The sequence below is a fragment of the Neophocaena asiaeorientalis genome, unplaced genomic scaffold, assembly GCF_003031525.2.
Source record: "Neophocaena asiaeorientalis asiaeorientalis breed wild unplaced genomic scaffold, Neophocaena_asiaeorientalis_V1.1 scaffold1, whole genome shotgun sequence".
Classification (NCBI taxonomy): domain Eukaryota; kingdom Metazoa; phylum Chordata; class Mammalia; order Artiodactyla; family Phocoenidae; genus Neophocaena; species Neophocaena asiaeorientalis.
The window spans coordinates 2383547-2407352 of NW_020171981.1; the positions used below are offsets into that span (position 1 = coordinate 2383547).

General features: G+C 39.7%; 1 protein-coding gene across 4 annotated transcripts; it reads left to right on the forward strand.

Annotated features, from left to right (window-relative positions):
- The first annotated feature begins 568 nt into the window (after window positions 1-568).
- MED1 (mediator complex subunit 1) lies at window positions 569-23806 on the forward strand. Of its 4 annotated transcripts, none has more exons than XM_024742813.1 (17): window positions 569-803; window positions 2778-2884; window positions 5382-5460; window positions 7262-7316; window positions 7421-7553; window positions 8261-8289; window positions 10966-11037; window positions 11564-11638; window positions 12389-12462; window positions 13071-13160; window positions 14436-14547; window positions 15070-15194; window positions 15449-15567; window positions 16340-16541; window positions 18381-18476; window positions 18600-18705; window positions 20346-23806. In XM_024742813.1, exons 1-17 carry the CDS (start codon window positions 779-781, stop codon window positions 23584-23586), a joined length of 4740 nt encoding a protein of 1579 aa, XP_024598581.1. In that variant the 5' UTR covers window positions 569-778; the 3' UTR covers window positions 23587-23806. The 4 variants fall into 4 exon arrangements, with proteins under 4 accessions (XP_024598581.1, XP_024598589.1, XP_024598586.1 ...); XM_024742818.1 differs by having other exon boundaries at window positions 597-725; XM_024742821.1 differs by lacking the exon at window positions 2778-2884 and having other exon boundaries at window positions 596-803.

Genomic DNA, 23806 nt, shown 5'->3' on the forward strand with positions numbered 1-23806 from the left:
ATTACAAAAAAGGATACAATCAATTGTGAACACCTTTGGGATCCTAAAGATAATTAAGAGCATCCGATGATCTGACTGCTGCAAACAAGTTTTTCTTAATCCAGAATCTCCCAGATCTTCAAAAATATTGGAATTGCTCAAGAAAAAAATTTCTGAAGTTAAAAAGAAAATTAGGACATGTAAATTAAGTGTACCGGGCTAGCTTGGGACATCGTTACAAATACCCAACATTTTTTTCCACCTAGTATCTCAAGAAAGCGAGTATTTTAATAAAATATTCCCGATAACAATACTTTCGAAGAGCTAGTCTTTTAGTAAAGAGAGCTGGGGATTTAAATTTGCAAACTGCTTAAAAGCCAAAACGAAAGTGCCAATTTTCGCAGAGGAGCCGACTAGCAAACTAGCAAACCAACTAGCAAACTCCATACCTACGGCCGAGAAGTCTGAGACAATTGAGAGAGAAGGAAGGGTGGGGAGAATCTCGCGAGTAGCAACGTATTAACCATTTTTCGCGATATTTGGTGCCCAGCCCTTTTCCTCTCTCTCGCAGGATCACGGTTAATCTCGCGATCTTTCGGAAGTTCTGTTGCGGAAGATGGCGGCGGCCGCGAGCTCCCTTCTCTTCTTGCCGCCGGGGACTTCAGACTGAGCCTTCCCGGGAAGAGTGGGGACTGCAGGCGCCCTGCGTCCCGGGAGCCCGAACCAACTTGGTTCCTCTGTTAGTGGTGAGGAGGGGCATATCCTCTTGTGTAGGACTCAGGCCCTTCCCGCTGTCAGGATGAAGGCTCAGGGGGAAACAGAGGGTGAGTGACTGAGGGGAAAAGCAGGGGGCGGGACACAGCTGGGGGAGCCAATCTCTGAGAGGAGCTGGGGGGCAGATGCTTCTGCGGGGGCCACTCTCCCGAGGGCTCAGAGTCTAGGAGGCGGGATGTGTGTGTTTTAGATTCTGACTGCCTTCCTTGGTGATGGAGAGCTTTGACTTTGGGGAGATGGGGGCTCCCAACTTATGTTAAGGTTTCCTGCTTAGCTAGGGGCAATCATTTGGGCCTCAGGGCATTTTTAGCCTAAAGGGATGGGAGACGCGGCGAGTGAATGTAAAACTTGCTCCTTCCAGAAGAGAAGTGTGAATGATGACATAAAAACAGTAATACAGCGCTGTGTGTCAAAGTACTGGAGAATGTTTTCGCGTGAATGAAATGATTAGGTACTTACGGTATTAAAAGCCAGCAGTTCTCAAGAATGTCACAGTGTTCACATCTAGTGCTATTGTATATTCTAAAAATGCGTTGAATTTCAATCTTTCAGTGTCTGAACTAATTCAGAACTGCTGAAAAACAACTTTTCTGTGTAACCTTACATAGATTCTCTGAAGTTACACTTTCCAGTTTAAATGCTTCCTTAGCATTTTGGACATAGTTCTGTTGATACAGCTCACTATTATTTACTTGTCTCCTCCAATGTGCTCTGAGCTATGTAGATCAGGATCTTGCCTTACTCATCATTATACAGCCCCTGGCACATAATAGTTGCTCAAAAAATGTTTCATTAGAGCATTTTTGTAAAGATATTTATCATCAGGCTTCTTAAGGGAGAGAAGGGGGGGTGTGTTTTGAAGGGGAGGAAGAAAAAAGGTATACTTCTTGGTGCAGAGGAATGACAAGTGTGAAATGGAAACTAGATGAGGCAGTTTTGTCTAGTTTGCTCACTGCTGTATCTCCGTCATGTAAAATAGTGCCTGAGTGAATGAGTCTTGAAAGTGGGAATTGTCAAACATTTCTCCAGAGCTATAAATTGGCTGAAACAAACCAAAAAACAGATTTCCAGAAGATGAAGGCATTGGAGGGAGGAGTTGAATCTTGATTTAGAAGATGTCACTACCTCAACTCAGATTGCTGACATTCTATGCATCTTTCAATGGCACCTTTTCTGTAACATCCCCACAACTAATTACAAACTTTTCCTCCTTTGAATTTCAGTAGTAATGTGTCTCTGTTTTTAAGAACAAATCTCATTTTGCTTTGTGTGACAGTTATTTTCACATAACTTACCCACACCCCCTCCCAGGTGTCATCTGAGGCATATTGTAGTTTACACTGCCGGTGGTCTCCAGCACAGCTCCTTGCTCATGCTAAGCAGTTACAAGAATTACAGGAGTGTTGGAGGGTGTAGGAGGTTCCTTCACACACTATCCAGGAGCCATTCTTTTCTGCCTTTCTCTTAACTTTGCTGGAAACTCATCCTTTAGTCATTGACATCTTCCTTGTTCATATAGTTTGAGTTCAAATAGGAAAAATCTGAATGGCAAATAAAGCCTGTTTTCTTGATAATACTTATAAATTGATCTCTTAAAATTATGTGAAAAAATTAAGAAAGTCTGTATTTTCACTTTGAAAACCAACTAACCGTAGTTAGGCCATGTTCAAATGTGTGCTCTGCATATATCATATAAGGGATTTCACGAATATCATGAAATTATTTTGTCACTAAATGGTAGTCTTGATCCTTAAACAGGATTAGAGATGGTTCTTTTTTTGGTTCTCATTAAGTTTGAATAGAAAGCAGTCCCCTTCTATGGTGTTTGTTAGACTAGACCCACAATTGTGTGTGTCTTCTTGTCATTAAAAACAAATTCTTCATATGTTTTGAAGTAAATCATATTGGAAAATATTTTAACTGAGTTCTTACCAGGATGAAGTACGGGAGTTTTGTTTGCAAGAAAAACTGTGGAAGGTCTTGAAAGAACAGTTGCTAATGATGTTTTCTGATTTATATCTTAGAGTCGGAAAAGCTGAGTAAGATGAGTTCTCTCTTGGAACGGCTCCATGCAAAATTTAACCAAAATAGACCTTGGAGTGAAACCATTAAGCTTGTGCGTCAAGTCATGGTGAGGATTGTGGTGAAGTGGATTAAGTGTTGTGCTTAGATAATTATTTAATAAGCTAAGGTCCCTGTGTAGACTTTTTCTAACTAGTTATTATGGTGTGTCTTCAGTTTTCTTTCTCATAAAATCATAAGCACATGATGGCTTTCAACTTTTAAGAGTCTACCTAAGAAGGAGGTATATTTATAGAATTGTGTTAATTGTGAGTTATAGTACACTGGGGTACTTTAGGCAAAGTGCTAAGAAATACACCTATAAAAGATACACCTGATAGGGAGTTCCCTGGTGGCCTAGTGGTTAGGATTCCTGGCTTTCACTACCGTGGCCCAGGTTCAGTCCCTGGTCGGGGAACTGAGATTCCACAAGGACCACAGTGTCGCCAAAAAAAAAAAAAAAAAAAAAAAAAAAAAAAAAAAAAAAAAAAAAGATACACATGACAGACTGATATAGAGAGACATTTATTTTCCACTTCCTGTCAAGCTCCTTGATTATAATGTGTTAATACTGTCACTGTATCTTTTCTGCTAGTTGAGTTTGCAATTCATTTTTAATTAACTTCACCTGTTTACTCTGTGGCCCTCTTTCTCTACAGTACTACTTCTCCTTTCTGAGTCATTCACCAGTATGGGGAGCCCTTAGTTAGGTGGAATACAGGGAGTGGGGTGAGGGTAGAGGCTGGATGTTAAAAGTTCATCCATATGAATCCAGTGGTAGTAAAATGTTACAGGAGTACTTTTTTATGACTTGACCTGGGCAATGGTTATATGGATGTGTTCACTTTGTAATAATTCACGATCTCTTCACTTCAGATTCATATACTTTTCTGTATACATGTTATACTTCAGTGAAAGTACCCCTCTACCAAACCTTACACCGGGTCCAGAGTAAGTTCAGTTTAGTAGATTTATTAGAGCTTAAAATGATCATATCAGTATATAGCCTAGTAAAAAAACTGAATTTGCTGTCAAAAAACCTGTATTTTAGTCTTGACTCCAGTACTTCTACCTAAGTGACCTTGGACAGATTATTTGTTCTTTCTGATCCTCAGTTTCCTCATCTGGAAAGTAGAGACACACAACACCAGTTTTTTGCTGTAGGGATCAAATGAGATAATGGACACCAAAGTGTCATGCTGCTAAAAGATTTCCATAACTAAGTTCTACAGATATCTTCTGGCTCAGGATTGTGTACATAAAAAAGGTTTTTTGTTTTTTTTTTGGAAGTCTTAAAGGATGGCAATTTTTCCAGTCTGGGAATTCAGAGGTTGTCATTTTTATACTATAAGGCAGCCATATTCTAGTTTGAAATATGGTCTATAAGTGATATTGTCATTAGGGAGACATTATGACATAGAGGGATTCCAGGTGGCTACTAAGACCCTCTTTTGGGTTACCAGTTCTTGGTTTGGTCACCATAGCTTGCATTGTCTACTCCTCACTTTTGCAGATTCAGAAACCTACTTTTATTGGTACGTAAAAGATTTTGAAGAGTTTTCAACAACTGACATACTAACAAAAATCTCAGTAGATTAACAGGGAAATCAGAATGCCAGTTTATTAATTTACAGCAGAGTGTTTGTCTTTCCAGCTACCAAAGTACTGGTATCCATTGTCCTTGCAATGGACAAGGTCCTTGTATATTCAAGGTACAAAGGGAGCTAGATTATTAATTAGTCAGATATTTGTGAGGGTGGAATTAGAGCCAAGAGAGATGGATTTAGGGCGTGGAAAAGTCTGAAAAAACTATCCTTGTATCATAAAACTGTTCATACTTCTGGGGACTAGAATGTTGTGCAAAGAGAAACTTCTTCCCTGGATATGTTTAGAAAAACTATGCTAAATTTTTTGCTCTTTGGCTTTTTCTGGACTACGTATCCTGTTTCTTAGAGTCAATCTAGTTTGACCAAGGTCTGGCTGTATTTCTTAGATTACATGCATATCACCTTATTAGATTTGGGAATTGTCGCATCTGAGCCACCCCATTTAACTTACTGAATCTTAGGATGTAGTCACTTCTACAGGAGGCTGATCTCATTTATTACATTTTGATTCTTCCTAATTTTTCCCTGAAACTTATCTTATTTTAGATCTGGAAATACCTTTGGTATAGGCTTTTTTTTTTTTTTGGCCATGCTATGCAGCATGTGGGATTTTAGTTCCCCGACCAGGGATCGAACCCATGTCCCCGGCGTTGGAAGTGCAGAGTCTTAACCGCTGGACTGCCAGGGAAGTCCTAGATCTGGAAATACCTTTTTCTGCTTTCATGGATATGGATATGCCTGTATCCATGTATATTAACCTTTCGTCTTTTGGATGGATGGACAGACTAACAGTTAAAAATCTATAGCTTATCTAGAATATATAGAAAATGTAGAGTATATAGACTATATCATAATATATAGACTATCCTGAAATGTTATTTCTGGGATAATGTGTATGTTTACCCAAAACACTGTTGGCTTTGTTAGTTTTTACCTGAAATGTTTTCCTTCTTAATATAGGAGAAGAGGGTTGTGATGAGTTCTGGAGGGCACCAACATTTGGTCAGCTGTTTGGAGACGCTGCAGAAAGCTCTCAAAGGTTTGTAAACATCTTTGAAATATGCTAATTTCTTAAAAAAAAACCCAGTTTAGGAAAGACTATTTTATACTTACACTAGAAATATAAATTTGAGATAGGTCAACCATTCTATGCTAGGTGTTGTTCTTGCTTTCATTATGGAGTTGAGATGAGCTCTTACCTGAACTTTTGAAACATTTATTTTTTATCCCATTTTGGAGGTTGGTAGAAACTCAAAAGATAATTGATGGAGGGTAGCTATAAGATTGCAGATAGCAGGGGAAAGTTTTTTTCCTTCACATGTTCTCTCCTAATTAACTCAATAAGAAGATGGACTTTTTGACTCTAAGAGATTTTTACAGTGTTTATAAAGAATGTTTTCAGGAAAGCAAACATAAAATTCAAATCATGAACTTGATTATTCAAGCTTATAATTACTACTTCTGTCTGTTTTTGAAGGAAAATGAAAGTAAAAACAGATTTTACTCTGATTATCACAAATGAACCTGATTCAGCTGAATATTGTTTTTTTTTAAATTGTGGTAAAATGTATATAACAAAATTTACCATTTTAACCATTTTTAATTGTACAGTTCAGTGGCATTAAGTGCATTCACATTGTTGTGTAACCATCACCACCATCCATCTCCAGAACTTTTTCATCTTCCCAGCTGAAACTCTGAACGCATTAAACAGTAACTTGTCATTTCCCCTCTTCCCAGCTCCTGGTAACCACCATTCTATATTCTGACTCTAACAATTTGACTACTCTAGATACCTCATATAAGTGTAATCATACAGTATTTGTTCTTTTGTGATTGGCTTATTTCACTTAGCATAATATCTTCAAGGTTCATCCATTTTATAGCATATATCAGAATTTCCTTCCTTTTTAAGAAAGATGAATAATATTTTATTGTATGTATACATTATATGTAAACAAAATAACATTTTGTTTATACATTCATTCATTGATGGACACTTAGGTTGTTTCTATCTTTTGGCTATTGTAAATAATGCCACTGTGAACATAGAATATTTGTTTCTATGCGGGTTTTGGTGTTAATCTTCCTTATTCTAGCATTAGCAGATAAATGTGTCTTTTTTTTAGCCGCACTGAGCGGCATGTAGGATCTTAGATCCCTGACCAGCAATTGAACCTGCGACCCCTTCAGTGGAAGCACGTAGTCTTAACCACTGGACCTCCAGGGAAGTCCCTAAGTGTGTCTTCTTTAGATTAAAGATAACTTGTCCCAAATGAGTAATGAAAAAGAGAGAAGAGAAAGGTGCAATCATTTTTTTCAAATAGATCTTTTTTTTTTTTTTTTTATAAATTCGTTTTATTTATTTATTTGGCTGCGTTGGGTCTTCGTTTCTGTGCGAGGGCTTTCTCTGGTTGCGGCGAGCAGGGGCCCCTCTTCGTCACGGTGCGCGGGCCTCTCACTGTCGCGGCCTCTCCCGTTGCGGAGCACAGGCTCCAGACGCGCAGGCTCAGTAGTTGTGGCTCACGGGCCCCGCCGCTCCGCGGCATGTGGGATCTTCCCGGACCAGGGCTCGAACCCGTGTCCCCTGCGTCGGCAGGTGGACTCGCAACCACTGCGCCACCAGGGAAGCCCCAAATAGATCTTTTTTTTGATCCTTATTACTGCTTAGGCTACAGCTAAGCCTTACCAATGAACTTTATGCACATTATAAGCATTTGAACTATTGAATGTGTTTCTGGCTTTGGAAGGATAGATATACTCTTGAGATGTTTCTGACTCTGAAGAATAAAATTTATTTGGAACATCTTTTGTGATTTCCTTTTTTCACCCTTTTGTAGTAACATCTTTACCAGCAATGACTGACCGTTTGGAATCTATAGCAAGACAGAATGGGTAAGTAGTCTATCTGTAGGCAGAAGTGTTTAACTTAGTGTTGACTTTGGGTGGCTTTATTTATGTGTCTTCTATTAATTTTTGTTTTGATTTGTTCCTGCTAGACTGGGCTCTCATCTCAGTGCCAGTGGCACTGAATGTTACATCACGTCAGATATGTTCTATGTGGAAGTGCAGTTAGATCCTGCAGGACAGCTTTGTGATGTAAAAGTGGCTCACCATGGGGAGAATCCTGTGGTATGTGTTGTTGATATTTCACTGGAATCTGTGGGGTTTACTTAGGGACGTTAATTTTAAAAGGAATTGTTGGGGTTTGAAATAGCTTGGGTTTAGGTTTTTTTCATGAGCCACTATAGAGATGATGTGATGGGCTACAACATCAGTAGCTGTAGAGTGGAATTTAGTATAATCTGGGTCCATCTCTGACATCATCCAGAGGCTTTGACAAAAGGAAACACCAGAGGAACCCTTTCCATTTCATATCAACAAACATGAGCCGCAATTGAACAATAGGTTCTGGGGATACAAATAATTTAAAGTTCCTACCTCAAAGAACTTATAATCAAGAAGGACAGATAATCTTGTACATAACTAATGTCTCTGAAAAACCCTGTAATAGAGAGGAATGTAAAATGTGTATAACCAGACAGTTGAATATGGATTCCAAGGATGGCTTTAAAGAGAGGTCCTAATGTTTTAAACAAGCAGCTGAAAGTTGATTCCTTTATAAGCTATTTCATATATATTTTAATCTTTAATTTCCTGACCCAACCCATGGTTAACCAAGTAGGAAGAAGATATTTTTGATATCTTAATATAAGAACCTTCTATAGTTTTAATGTTTTTGTTATAAAGCATGTGTTATTAATAAAAGAGAAAAACTTTTGATGTCTTCAAGTGTCTTAAAGTAGTTTAAAGTTTTAACATAATTTCTTTAATTTCAGAGCTGTCCAGAGCTTGTACAGCAGCTAAGGTGAGCAGATGACATTTATATTCCCTGATACTGGCAGACAGTGCTATTCTTTTTATTTTTTTAATTTCTTTTTTTAATTTTTGGCTGTGTTGGGTCCTTGTTGCTGCATGTGGGCTTTCTCTAGCTGCGGCGAGCAGGGGCTACTCTTCGTTGCGGTGTGCGGGCTTCTATTGCGGTGGCTTCTCTTGTTGTGGAGCATGGGGTCTAGGTGCACGGGCTTCAGTAGTTGTGGCATGCATTCTCAGTAGTTGTAGCTCACGGGCTCAGTAGTTGTGGCACACGGGCTTAGTTGCTTCGCGGCATGTGCGATCCTCCCGGACCGGGGCATGAACCCGTGTCCCCTGCATTGGCAGGCGGACTCTCAACCACTGCGCCACCAGGGAAGCCCAACAGTGCTATTCTTTATAGCTAAGTTTTGAGGATGGTCAGAAGTTACTTTCCTGAGGAACAAATTTATTTTCTTGGGTCAAGATTTTTCACAGTCTGTACTTGTTCACTTTCAGAATTGACTTAGCTTGATTTTTTTTACCCTATTCCGTCTATCCCAGGGTTTCTCAACCTTCACAGTATTGAAATTTGGGTTGGGAAATTCATTGCTGTAGGGGGATGCCCAGTTCATTGTTGGATGTTTAACAGCATCCCTGGTCTCTCCCAACTAGTTGCAATATCTCCTGAATTATGATAATCAAAAATATCTCCAGGTATTGTCAGGTGTCCTCTGGAGGGCAAAATCACTCCTGGTTGGGAACTACTGAGCTAACCTTAGGAATTCTGTGTGGAACAAAAATAAATAGAACCTGATTATTGAATCAAAGAAAGCTTAAGAAATTTGAGTCTATACCATGAAAAGAACTTTTTTTCACTTCAACTTTGAGAAAAATTATTTTATATTTAAGGTATATGGGTCCCATTATAGTAAAGTGCTAGGCTTGAAGACAGTCTCTTTTAGTAATTGATGTTTTTTGCCATTGGCTTATCTTTTCTCTTTGAATTGAGTGGAAATTTTCATGCTTAAATTTAAACCCAGAGTTAACTCTCTGGGAATTTGAGAAAGTCATTACATCAATTTTATATTTTAAATTATAGTGAAGTTACCAGATATCACATGGAGGCGTCTTAGAAAGGGTGTTAATATTGAGGAAATAAGTTTTACACTCAGTCTTCTCAATGATCAGTTTAACGTCCTTATAGCCAAATACACCAGATTTGAACGAGCTTTGAAAAATTGCAGTGCAACATAAAAAATAACATTTTATGATTTCATTAACTCAATAAGTCTAGCAAAGTTGTATTACCAGAATAGTCCAGGAAAAAAATATGTCTGGCTCTAATGTGGAGTAGGAGACCATACCAATTTATGAACTGATGGTGTTCTAAAGTTAATTTGTAGGCATGTTTGAAAGTGGGAACCTTAGGAAGAATATTAGTCTTTACCTGGTATTTTTTTTTTCAATTAATTTATTTTTGGCTGCATTGGGTCTTTGTTGCTGCGCGTGGGCTTTCTCTAGTTGCAGCCAGCGGGGGCTACTCTTCGTTGTGGTGTGCGGGCTTCTTGTTGCGATGGCTTCTCTTGTTGTGGAGCACAGGCCCTAGGTGCCCAGGCTTCAGTAGTTGTGGTGTGTGGGCTCAGCAGTTGTGGCTCGTGGGATCTAGAGTTCAGGCTCAGTAGTTGTGGTGCAAGGGCTTAGTTGCTCCGCTGCATGTGGGATCTTCCTGAACCAGGGCTCAAACCCATGTCCCCTGCATTGGCAGGTGGATTCTTAACCACTGCACCACCAGGGAAGTCCTACCTGGTATTTTTGATCACCTTGTACAGATGATAATTTTAAGGTAGGGAATATATTTTGCTGCTGCTCTTGCTTCCTTTTAATGTCTTCATGGCACTTTGGGCAGTAAGTGGTCAATAAATGCCCGACCAAGTATCTGACGTTTTCAGAGCAGTACAGCTTTCAAGGGACAATTTTTTTGTTTTTAAGTTTGAAATAGATCTAGAGAGTTAGAATTGTTGAGTTATGTTGGATTCCTGCCCACAAAACCTTATTAGATTAAGAAACCAGCCTGAATATTAAGTTCTAGGAAGCCAGGGGTTCATGGTAGTAGTTACTTTTTCCTGGGGTAAAGCTAGTCATAGGAACATTTTGGAATATGTGGTTTGCCTCCACAGTACCCATTCCCCTTTTCCTTAGGTCTCCCATCTCTCTCCTAGTGTTCATTTTCCTTTTTTGCTCTTATGTTGCCGTATACATGAAAAGTGTTCTATCTGTATACATGAAAAGTGTTCTATCTTCCCAATTTATTTATTTCCATTTTCTCTCCAAAAGTTTTTTTTCCTCATGATATCCAATCATCTCAGTTACAGATTAAGAGGAGAAGAAGTGATTTATTTAAACCAAGTCTCATTACTTAAGAGCGAATTACTATATGAGTTATCGGGTCTTTTTGACTATCTTTTATACTGCTTATTAGCACCTCCTCCAGAAAAATGGGGCAGAGAAAGGGATACACTGCATTTTCTTTTCCTACTTTTGATTGATTCTAGAAAACTTTGGGGGAAAAAAGAGTAAAGTAAATTATTAAGATTAGTTTTATATAGCCATGATTTTTGGCACTTTGCTGATAAGACTGAATAGTAATTGTATGTTTTATTCTCTTCCCTCTCCCCTGAACTTCTTATAGGGAAAAAAATTTTGATGAATTTTCTAAGCACCTTAAGGGTCTTGTTAATCTTTATAACCTTCCAGGGGACAAGTAAGTATTTTAATTTTTTTGCTTTTTTTGGAAAAATTAGTATAAATCTGTAAACCATTTTGTACTTAGAAATTTGCCAAGTCTTTGGCTCTAGCTCATTTGTGATTTCTACTCATACTGACAATGTATAGCTCAGCTTCCAGCTTAATGTCTTTTAAAGGTATATTAAATAAACAGATATCTGCATTAATGGATTATAGTGCTAGAAGATAATCCTTGAGATGTCTTCAACATACTGATTTCTAGGCTGAAAGAAATTGTTATGGAACTGGGTTGCCACTTTTATTTTTAACCTACCTGGGATTCTGTATACTTGCTTGGCTCTTTTAAGTAGAGATAAAAATTAGCTTTGGTAGATCAGTAATGATTTTTTAACATTTTAAAGTTTTATTTTGTTTTTTAAATAGATATCTTAGTTGCCTCCAAGGTAGACTTGCTCTCTAGGCTTTCATGTTTGTGTGTGTGTGTATATATATATATATATTTGTTAACTATTTAATTCTTGTTTTCTTTATTTACTTTCTAGCAAACTAAAGACTAAAATGTACTTGGCTCTCCAATCCTTAGAACAGGATCTATCTAAAATGGCAGTTATGTATTGGTAAGACTGGCTAAAGTGTCAATTCTGTTTGACCTTGTTCTTAAAGTTTTTCGTCTATGGGGTTACTAGGCTCTTATTTTTTTAAATATATATTATAGATGTATGTTACTATGCATCTGTGTTTTACCTGTATTGTACATCTTGTCCATATCCTTTCAGTTCCCAAATGATTGCATTCCATTTTCTGAGTATCAGTATCCCTAAGTTGTTGGTTGGTATTCCTTAGGTTTTTTATTTTCTTAAAATTTAAAAAAATTTTTATTTCTTAGGTTTTATCAGAAGACTTGTCAAACCTGGCCTCCCTTCTTTTTTTTTTGTGGTACGCGGGCCTCTCACTGTTGTGGCCTCTCCCATTGCGGAGCACAGGCTCCGGATGCGCAGGCTCAGCAGCCATGGCTCACGGGCCCAGCTGCTCCGCGGCATGTGGGATCTTCCTGGACCGGGGCACGAACCCGTGTCCCCTGCATCGGCAGGCGGACTCTCAACCACTGCACCACCAGGGAAGCCCTGGCTTCCCTTCTGATAAATAATAGTATAGTTGTAATTTTTGTTCACCATATTACATACTGATGTATTCTTAGAAATAATCCCTTCACTTTGAAGTTGAAATACAATTGTTAAATGCCCAAGTACAAGATAGAGTCATTAGGATAGAATTATAATATGTTTAAGAGCTGAACTCATTATCACATTGTACACTAATACCTTCAGGGCTTAAATATAAGCAAACATAGATCATTTGTCTTGCAGGAAAGCAACCAATGCTGGTCCCTTGGATAAGATTCTTCATGGAAGTGTTGGCTATCTCACTCCAAGAAGTGGGGGTATGTGATTCTATTTTGCCTGTTTAGAAAAATGTCTAATTTTAGTTGAGGGGTTATTACAATTTCACCTTGGGTTTATAAGCAGAAGGTGAAAATTACCAGTCATTTGTGTTTCTGGTTTTTTTTAATTGAAATATAGTTGATTTACAGTGTTACATTAGTTTCTGGTATAGAGCAAAGTGATTCAGTTATATATATATGTGTATATGTTTTTTTTTCTTTTGCACATTCTTTTCCATAATAGTTTATTACAAGATATTATGTATGGTTCCCTATGCTTTACAGTAGGACCCTGTTATTTTATTTATAGTAGTTTGTATATGCCAATTCCAAACTACCAATTTATCCCTCTCTCATTTGTGTATTTTTTTAATGGTTTCTAAGGTGTCAACACCTGCCCTCCCCTAGTTTTTTTTTTAAATTGTGAAGTAAATTGTTGCTGCTAGAATCAATATTTATGCTTCTGTCATATTTCATAAGCTGCTTTGGATCATTAGTCCTCATATCTGAAACTCTTTTCTTGTATATAGGTTTATAGGAATGGGAATGTTTTTCTTTATTTGTAATTTACCTGATAAAAAAGTAGTGATAAGTTGTATTTTGCATAGGTCATTTGATGAACTTGAAGTATTATGCCTCTCCTTCTGACCTGCTGGATGATAAGACTACATCCCCTATCATTTTGCATGAGAATAATGGTAAGGCTTCCACTGTAAATTAACGGAAGGTTTTGCTCAGTGTTTAAAAAATATTTTCAAAAATTTGAATGCCCAGGCCTGCCTGTACTTTCTGGTTTGCTACTCCCAAATAAATCTGCCATCCCTACCAAAGTTTTCCATTTCTACCAGAGTTTGCATCTGATACATACACATACACTCCTACAGATATACATATCTATATGTACACATACATACATAATAATAAAAACTTAATAATTCCTTTTGAATAAGTAAATGAGTGAATAAAAAAATGTAAACCATCTGACTTGAAATAATCCCCTTTAATCATTACTTTAAAGGTAAAGAAATTAGCCAACTTACTAAAGAACTAAAATAATGGATCTTACTTTGAATTTGTACTTTTTTTTTTTTTGGCCGCACAGCACGGCTTGATGGATCTTAGACCAGGGATTGAACCCTTGCCCTTGGCAGTGAAAGCCCGAAGTCCTAACAACTGGACCACCAGAGAATTCCCTATTTTTGCACGTTAATAGACTAAAACATAATGAGAAATGGCCTAATACCTCATTTGCTTCCCTTTTAACTTCAATCATTGACTATCCTATAATCATAATTCTACTTAAATGCTTTCTGAAGTTGGAGAAAATAAGTAAATATTGGTAATGAGCCTTTAAAATTCTTTTTTCCTTGGACTGCATTGTTTCCTGTATTTTGTTTTATTTACTGACAGAAATATTGGTTGGTTAGAAAGATAACTTGTAGCGTTTCTGAGTTATATAGGTATTATAGTATCTGACAAACAAATTAGGGCTGACAAATTTTACAGAAGTTAGCTTTTTTTTAATGTTAAGATACTTATAATTTTTTTTCTTTTTTTTAAAAAATAAATTACTTTTTTTATTTGCTTTTATTTTTGGCTGTGTTGGGTCTTCATTGCTGTGCGCAGGCTTTCTCTAGTTGCGGTGAGCCGGGGCCACTCTTCGTTGTGCTGTGTGGGCTTCTCATTGTCATGGCTTCTCTTGTTGCGGAGCACGGGCTCTAGGCGCACGGGCTTCAGTAGTTGTGGCACATGGGCTCAGTAGTTGTGGCTCGCAGGCTCTAGAGCACAGGCTCAGTAGTTGGGGCACATGGGCTTAGTTGCTCTGCAGCATGTGGGATCTTCCAGGGCCAGGGATCGAACCCGTGTTCCCTGCATTGGCAGGCGGATTCTTAACCACTGCGCCACCAGGGAAACTCAAGATCCTTATAATTCGTGTTACTTTGGAGAATACCATTTTTCTTTCCTTTTCTCAGTTCCTCGATCTTTGGGCATGAATGCATCAGTGACAATCGAAGGAACATCTGCTATGTATAAACTCCCAATTGCACCATTAATTATGGGGTCACATCCAGTTGACAACAAATGGTAAGTTAAATATAATTGTAGGATAGCAATGTCCATTTATTTCAACCTTAAGCCCAGTAAGAAACGGGTATTACTTTGACTTGGCTCTTCCCCCAGTGGACTTTCTAGAGATGGGCTTTTTGTTTTACCCATTTAATTTCTCTTTTTAATATCTGTATGTTCCTCTTTGAAGTCTGCTCATAGAACACATTCTTATCCTGAGAGAGAAAGAAGAGAACTGTGCTACTTGCACTGGTTTAATGATTGCTCTATGGGATTTTCCTATGGGACTTTATGTTGATTTAGAGCTATGCTGGAGTAATAACTAGAGAACGTGCCTCAGGATAGATGTTTGGTAAGATACTCTAGGGTTAACAAACAGGATATTTTGGAATTGGGGGAAGGAAGTTCAAAGAGTGAACTTTTGATAGGTTTTGTGAGTAGGTGGTTATATGATACAGACATGTCTAAGAATGAGTGTTTAGATTTTTCATTTTCACATCATTCAAAATCCCAATCCTCCACCTTTTCTTGTTTTTGAAGGACTCCCTCCTTCTCCTCAATCACCAGTGCCAACAGTGTTGATCTTCCTGCCTGTTTCTTCTTGAAATTTCCCCAGCCAATCCCAGTATCTAGAGCATTTGTTCAGAAACTTCAGAACTGCACAGGTGAGTTTTAGGAAGCATCAGGAGCTAATAATTGTTATAAAAGTGAAAAGCAAACTTCACATTCAGATTATCTTAGACCTCTTTCAGTCTTGGCCTCAAAAAACCACTGATGGGTATAGATGTCATGGTGCTTTTGCTTATTAGTAAGTACTTTTTGAATAAATGGGCGAATGAAGTAGAACTCATGAAGGGAAAACTGAGCTGTCAACGTTTTCATCTTACCGTGAACATTGTATTGATCTTTGTTTTTCTAGGAATTCCATTGTTTGAAACCCAACCAACTTATGTACCGCTTTATGAACTGATCACTCAATTTGAGCTGTCAAAGGACCCTGACCCTATACCTTTGAATCACAACATGCGATTTTATGCTGTAAGTAAGGCCTTATGAATTGTAGATTATGTTTGGACCCAAGATCAGAATCTTCCTTTTATAGGATAACTGAGGTCAGATGATGTTCTTTTGGACCGCTGGATCATGTCCTATTTCCTCAGTCAGGCAGGAAATTACAGAAATCTCTGAAACATACTGAAGGAAGAGCATGAGCTTCCAAGTCAGGAAACAACGTACATTTCATTGTTGAAATTTCAGGTGAAAGCGTCTTAATGGTATTCTGAACTTTTAAAAGCACATAAGTAGGTATTAAGAGTTATTGCTGTTTAATTCTTTCAAGTGCCATGAGCTTATAATCTGCAAAGTATTTAATGGAGAAGAAAGTACTGGAATGAATAAATTAAGGAGCGTTTTAAAACCACATCTGGACTTGAATTTATTTGAATGTTTGACAGTAGTCTGGATTAAGTAATAGTTTCCAAATTCTGGCTCTGTTATAACTATATAGGGTGTTATTAAAAATACAGATTTTGCACTTGTGGTCCAGGGACCTCTCATACAGATTTCTGAGGTAATTTTTATGTTAGCTAGATTAGGAAACCATTAGCGGAACATTTACAAAGAACGGGTCTTTTCAGCCAAGTGAGTATTTGGCATTTAACATTAGCTGACCAAAGAACTGACTGTGGAGCTTTAATATTCATCAAGAAATTGCTGATTTTTGAGGGGTAGGGTTTTTTTAAGGATAGTTTGTGGTTGGAGTACAGTGGGTGAGTAAATAGCATTCGTTTCCTTTGTTCTTTTTGCCCAGGCTCTTCCAGGTCAGCAGCATTGCTATTTCCTCAACAAAGATGCTCCTCTTCCAGATGGTAGAAGTCTACAGGGAACCCTTGTTAGCAAAATCACCTTTCAGCACCCTGGCCGGGTTCCTCCTATCCTGAATCTGATCAGACACCAAGTGGCCTATAACACCCTAATTGGAAGCTGTGTCAAAAGAACTATTCTGAAAGAAGGTACTGCCTTTCCTTTTGATATACTTACTGGTAAATGGAAACTGATTACTCTAGTAGTTCTCTAATTTTGTGGCCCATCATATCACCTGTGGAGCTTTTAAAACTACATACATTTGGTTTTCATACTCAAATGAACTTAATGTGGGAGAAGTTGGGAATCTAGTTCAAGCTCCATGAATAATTTTGATGGAACCAGTCTGTAAATTGGCATTTGGAAACCACTGGATTTTGTTGCAATGGACTTACTCTTGTTCTGCATGCAGCAATATAATTGGGTACCTAAGGGCCTGAACCTTGCAACAGATATATAAGGTAGAATTTGGGATTCTGCAGGAAGAGAGGAGTTCTTTTTTTTTTTAATTTATTTATTTTTATTTTATTTATTTTATTTTTGGCTGTGTTGGGTCTTCCTTGCTGCGCGCGGGCTTTCTCTGGTTGCGGTGAGCGGGAGCTACTCTTCACTGTGGTGCGCGGGCTTCTTATTGCAGTGGCGTCTCTTGTTGGTGGAGCACAAGCTCTAGGTGTGCGGGCTTCAGTAGTTGTGGCTCTCGGGCTCTAGAGCACAGACTCAGTAGTTGTGGCGCACGGGCTTAGTTGCTCCACGGCATGTGGGATTTTCCCGGACCAGAGCTCGAACCCCCGTTCCTTGCCTTGGCAGGCGGATTCTTAACCACTGCGCCACCAGGGAAACCCAAGAGAGGAGTTCTTGATGTCTAAATTTTAGGTTGTTAGGACAGTGGTTCCCACATTTCAGTCCTGAGTATATTTCCTCTCCCCATTCTTTGGAGAACTTAATCACATAGCTTAAAAAAGGATGAGACCTGTGCCCTTCTCTTTTTTCTCCCAGGATGCTGGAATGCTGATGTTTTTCAAACAGTTTGCTATTAGAAATCTTGATATGAATTTTGGCTTCTCTAGTTAACCATAGTTAATTTTTTACTTTAGTTGTAAAGCACTTCAGTGATAGAGCTCTATCAGCACAAATGGTAGGCAAGAAGAAATGGAAGGTAAATCAGGAGACATCTTTTATGGGAATAGGAATTGCTTTAGAAATGAGAAATTTTAGAAAGTTGGAGTAATGACACAGAGCATGTGCAAGTGTCCTTATGACCCTTCTACTTCACATATTTCAATCCTAGGAGAATTTTCCACATAGCTTCACAGTATTTAAAAATGAGTTTTTGTAAGGTAGTTATGAAGTTAGTCCTACAGAGATGCATGCTTTTTCCCAAGAAAGTATATAATCCTTGTCTCTGGGCTGTCAGCCTGTTTGGCTTAGAAACCAATGATAATAGTTATATATATATATATATGTGTGTATATATTATATATATATATATATGTGTGTGTGTGTATTTGGCATAAATATATCATTTTAGATTGCAGCCCCTACATCTGTGCTTACCAAAGTATGGAGTGTATAGCTAACAGCTGTATACTGGTAGAAAGCAGGGTTTATGGTAGTGGTTCTAATGTCTGCTTATCAAATAGAATGAGAAACTCCTCTTGGCCACATTTATTTTCAGAATTCACTTTCAAGGCAGGATGTTTATATCTGCCAAGGACTGTATCAATTGGGATTAAGTGCCTTCATTTTAGAAAACTGAAGTCTAGTTACTTATTTGTTTCGGAGTATTCATAACATACACTGGTAGATTCCTTGGAATCTGATACCTTTAATCACCTGTGGGTGACATAGTAGGTTCTGTGTATTAAAAAAATGTGTGGGATTTAGTTTCCAATGAGGGAGAGAAAATTTCATAGTTAATAATTACCATTTACATGTCTCAAGTCTTTTATTTGGTTGATTATTTTATGATCCTTTTCTTTGCCTTTTAGATTCTCCTGGGCTCCTCCAATTTGAAGTGTGTCCCCTCTCAGAATCCCGTTTCAGCGTATCTTTTCAGCACCCTGTGAATGACTCCCTGGTGTGTGGTGAGTTATGTGGGTGGCTAGCTCCTCTCTCAGGGCAGCAGTTTGGTCCCTTTATCTTTTTTGGAAAGTCAGAAACTGAAGCTGACTCTATCTTAAATGCCTCCTATATATTTTGTCTTTCAGTGGTAATGGATGTGCAGGACTCAACACATGTGAGCTGTAAACTCTACAAGGGGCTGTCAGATGCACTCATCTGCACAGATGACTTCATTGCCAAAGTTGTTCAAAGGTAGCACTGGCCCTTTTCCATCAGAGTCCCATTAAGAGGTGTATAAGGAATGTTGTTTTCAGTATTAGAGTGAATTGGAAATTTAGTAGGAAAGCATTTAGTCACTGCTTTGAATTCACCCTTCTCTGCTTTTGGATCGGAAGCAATATGAGCTTCTGGTTTTATAAATCTCATTATGAGAGTAATAGGAAGTAAGGTAGGTAACTTCAGGCCTTGCATTAGGGTTCTTTTATGAGGGAGAGAGCTGAAATAAGATGTAGATCTTTTTCCACTTTTTCCTCTGTGTCATTTTTTTTTAAAACACATATAATGTGTCAAATGGCAGTATGTGGGAAGATCCTTAAGCCAGTCAGCTTCCCATAAACATTAATATGTAATTTCAAGATTTTTTTGGAGTAGGTACCAGTGGTCTGTTTAGTAAATAAATTTTATTGGAACACAATAAAACATACCTGTAAGTGAACACATCTTTTCATTTACATATTGTTTATGGTGGCTTTTGAGCTAAGATGGCAGAGTAGTTGGACAGAAACCATATGATCTTTGAAAGTCTAAAACATTACTATCTGGTCCTTTAAGAAAGGTTGCTGACATATTCTAGAGCAAAATATTTTCAAACATGTTTATAAACATAAATTTATCTGTAATATCAAAAGTGCTTTGCTTTAAAATAAAAAAAGATTTACTGCCAGTGGTAGCACTTTTCACAGTATAGCTTTGGGGTGATCTAAGCCATTGAAGTTTAGAACTTGATGGGTCAAGAGGTTTTTCTAATGATTCATCAATTAAGATAAATTATATATACCATTAATCACATGTAAAGCCCAAAAGGAGGGCATTTTCTTACTAAGTTCATTATTACCAGTTTTATTTTAGTTCAGTATGATGTCTAATTATTTGGACTCTTGTTTATGGTTGGTTTATTTGGTGGCACTTCAAAAGAGGTTGATGATTGCCTCTGGTCCAGATTGTTTTTTTTTTTCTTTTTTGGGCTGCGCTGTGAGGCTTGCGGGATCTCAGTTCCCCAACTAGGGATTGAATCCGTGCCCCCTGCAGTGGAAGCACGGAGTCCTAACCACTGGACCACCAGGGAATTCCTTCCAGATTCTTTTTAATTTTTTTTTGGCTGCGTTGGTTCTTTGTCACTGCACGCAGACTCTTCTCTAGTTGCAGTGAGCGGGGGCCACTCTTTGTTGCGGTGTGTGGGCTTCTCATTGCGGTGGCTTCTCCTGTTGGGGAGCATGGGCTCTAGGTGCACGGGCTTCAGTAGTTGCGGCACATGGGCTCCAGAGCACAGGCTTGGTAGTTGTGGCACACGGGCTTAGTTGCTCTGCGACATGTGGGATCTTCCTGGACCAGGGCTTGAACCCGTGTCCCCTGCATTGGCAGGTGGATTCTTAACCACTGCACCACCAGGGAAGCCCCCAGATTCTTTTAGAATGAGTTTACCCAAAGCTCTGGCATTTCATAGAACTGCTTCTGCCTTGCGGGTTATTTGCCTTGCCTGAAAGCTGCTTATTGTAAACCTTTTGGCATATGTAAGTCTCAGGCAAAATTAAAGCCTGTTTTCCCAAATAAAAAATTGGTTTCATTAGCAGCTAGTGCAATATTAACTTTGTTTTTTCCACCTTATTTTACAGATGTATGTCCATCCCTGTGACGATGAGGGCTATTCGGAGGAAAGCTGAAACCATTCAGGCCGACACTCCAGCACTGTCCCTCATTGCAGAGACAGTTGAAGACATGGTGAAAAAGAACCTGCCCCTGGCTAGCAGCCCAGGGTATGGCATGACCATAGGCAACAACCCAATGAGTGGTACCACTACACCAACCAACACCTTTCCGGGGGGTCCCATTACCACCTTGTTTAATATGAGCATGAGCATCAAAGATCGGCATGAGTCGGTGGGCCATGGGGAGGACTTCAGCAAGGTATCTCAGAACCCAATTCTTACCAGTTTGTTGCAAATCACAGGGAACGGGGGGTCTACCATTGGCTCGAGTCCGACCCCTCCTCATCACACGCCGCCACCTGTCTCTTCGATGGCCGGCAACACCAAGAACCACCCGATGCTCATGAACCTTCTTAAAGATAATCCTGCCCAGGATTTCTCAACCCTTTATGGAAGCAGCCCTTTAGAAAGGCAGAACTCCTCTTCCGGCTCACCCCGGATGGAAATGTGCTCGGGAAGCAACAAGGCAAAGAAGAAGAAGTCATCAAGATTACCACCTGACAAACCCAAGCACCAGACTGAAGATGACTTTCAGAGGGAGCTATTTTCAATGGATGTTGACTCACAGAACCCTATCTTTGATGTCAACATGACAGCTGACACGCTGGATACGCCACACATCACTCCAGCTCCAAGCCAGTGTAGCACTCCCCCAACAACTTACCCACAACCAGTACCTCATCCCCAATCCAGTATTCAAAGGATGGTCCGACTATCCAGTTCAGACAGCATTGGCCCGGATGTAACTGATATCCTTTCAGACATTGCAGAAGAAGCTTCTAAGCTTCCCAGCACTAGTGACGATTGTCCACCCATTGGCACCCCTGTTCGAGATTCTTCAAGCTCTGGGCATTCTCAGAGTGCCCTCTTTGACCCTGATGTCTTTCAAGCCAATAATAATGAAAATCCATACACTGATCCAGCTGACCTTATTGCAGATGCTGCTGGAAGCCCCAGTAGTGACTCTCCTACCAATCATTTTTTTCCTGATGGAGTAGATTTCAATCCTGATTTGTTGAACAGCCAGAGCCAAAGTGGTTTTGGAGAAGAATATTTTGATGAAAGCAGCCAAAGTGGAGATAATGATGATTTCAAAGGATTTACATCTCAGGCACTAAATACTTTGGGGGTGCCAATGCTTGGAGGTGATAATGGGGAGACTAAGTTTAAAGGCAATAGCCAAGCTGACACAGTTGATTTCAGTATAATAGCAGTGGCTGGTAAGGCTTTGGGTCCTACAGATCTTATGGAGCATCACAGTGGTAGCCAGAGTCCTTTATTGACCACTGGGGACTTAGGGAAAGAAAAGACTCAAAAGAGAGTAAAGGAAGGCAATGGCACCAGTAACAGTAGTCTGTCAGGGCCAGGATTAGACAGCAAACCAGGGAAGCGCAGTCGAACCCCTTCTAATGATGGCAAAAGCAAAGATAAGCCTCCAAAACGGAAGAAGGCAGACACTGAGGGAAAGTCTCCATCTCACAGTTCTTCTAACCGACCTTTCACCCCACCTACTAGTACAGGTGGATCCAAATCTCCAGGCAGTTCAGGAAGATCTCAGACTCCCCCAGGTGTTGCCACACCACCCATTCCCAAAATCACTATTCAGATTCCTAAGGGAACCGTGATGGTGGGCAAGCCCTCCTCTCACAGTCAGTATACCAGCAGTGGTTCTGTGTCTTCCTCAGGAAGTAAAAGCCACTATAGCCATTCTTCCTCGTCTTCTGCTTCCAACTCAGGCAAGATGAAAAGCAGTAAATCAGAAGGTTCATCAAGTTCCAAGTTAAGTAGCAGTATATATTCTAGCCAGGGGTCTTCGGGATCTAGCCAGTCCAAAAATTCATCCCAGTCTGGGGGGAAGCCTGGCTCCTCTCCTATTACCAAGCATGGACTGAGCAGTGGCTCCAGCAGCACCAAGATGAAACCTCAAGGGAAGCCATCATCACTTATGAATCCTTCTTTGAGTAAACCAAACATATCCCCTTCCCATTCAAGGCCACCTGGAGGCTCTGATAAGCTTGCCTCTCCAATGAAGCCTGTTCCTGTGACTCCCCCATCCTCTAAAGCCAAGTCTCCTATCAGTTCAGGTTCTGGTGGTTCTCACATGTCTGGAACTAGTTCAAGCACTGGCATGAAGTCATCTTCAGGGTTAGGATCTTCAGGCTCATTGTCTCAGAAAACTCCCCCATCATCTAACTCTTGTACAGCATCTTCCTCTTCCTTTTCCTCAAGTGGCTCTTCCATGTCATCCTCTCAGAACCAGCATGGGAGTTCCAAAGGGAAATCTCCCAGCAGAAATAAGAAGCCGTCCTTAACAGCTGTCATAGATAAACTGAAGCATGGGGTTGTCACCAGTGGCCCTGGGGGTGAAGACCCAATGGACGGCCAGGTGGGGGTGAGCACAAATTCTTCTAGCCATCCTGTGTCCTCCAAACATAACATGTCAGGAGGAGAGTTCCAGGGCAAGCGTGAGAAAAGTGATAAAGACAAATCAAAGGTTTCCACCTTGGGGGGCTCGGTGGATTCATCTAAGAAGACCTCAGAGTCAAAAAATGTGGGGAGCACGGGTGTGGCAAAAATTATCATCAGCAAGCATGATGGGGGATCCCCCAGCATTAAAGCCAAAGTGACTTTGCAGAAACCTGGGGAAAGTAGTGGAGAAGGGCTGAGGCCTCAGATGGCCTCTTCCAAAAACTATGGCTCTCCACTCATCAGTGGTTCCACTCCAAAGCATGAGCGTGGCTCTCCCAGTCATAGTAAGTCACCAGCATATACCCCCCAGAATCTGGACAGTGAGAGTGAGTCAGGCTCCTCCATAGCAGAGAAGTCTTATCAGAACAGTCCCAGCTCAGATGATGGCATCCGACCTCTTCCAGAGTACAGCACAGAGAAGCATAAGAAGCACAAAAAAGAAAAGAAGAAAGTAAAAGACAAAGATAGGGACCGGGACCGGGACAAAGACCGAGACAAGAAAAAATCTCATAGCATCAAGCCAGAGAGTTGGTCTAAATCACCCATCTCTTCAGACCAGTCCTTGTCTATGACAAGTAACACAATCTTATCTACAGACAGGCCCTCAAGGCTTAGCCCTGACTTTATGATTGGGGAGGAAGATGACGATCTTATGGATGTGGCCCTGATTGGCAACTAGGAACCTTACTTTTTAAAGCAAAAACCATGGCCAGAGAAAAACTAAGTGTATAGGCAAATCACCATAAGGAGTGAGACAGGTCTGATTTTGTGTTTTAAGAATCTTAAATGGCATGGCTTTGACACCAAGTGGGGTGAATTTAGAAAGGCATAGCCAGACCCTACTAAAGAGACCATAGGGTTTGATTCTGGTTACCACGAATCACTTGTTCCTTTGCCAG

What these genes read in the sequence shown, in the direction of transcription:
- MED1 (XM_024742813.1), top strand. Translation starts at nt 779, where the DNA reads ATGAAGGCTCAGGGGGAAACAGAGG. An exon ending in GGCTCAGGGGGAAACAGAGG is followed by an intron (nt 804 to 2,777) that starts GTGAGTGACTGA and finishes TTTATATCTTAG; the next exon opens with AGTCGGAAAAGCTGAGTAAG. An exon ending in ACAACATGCGATTTTATGCT is followed by an intron (nt 15,568 to 16,339) that starts GTAAGTAAGGCC and finishes CTTTTTGCCCAG; the next exon opens with GCTCTTCCAGGTCAGCAGCA.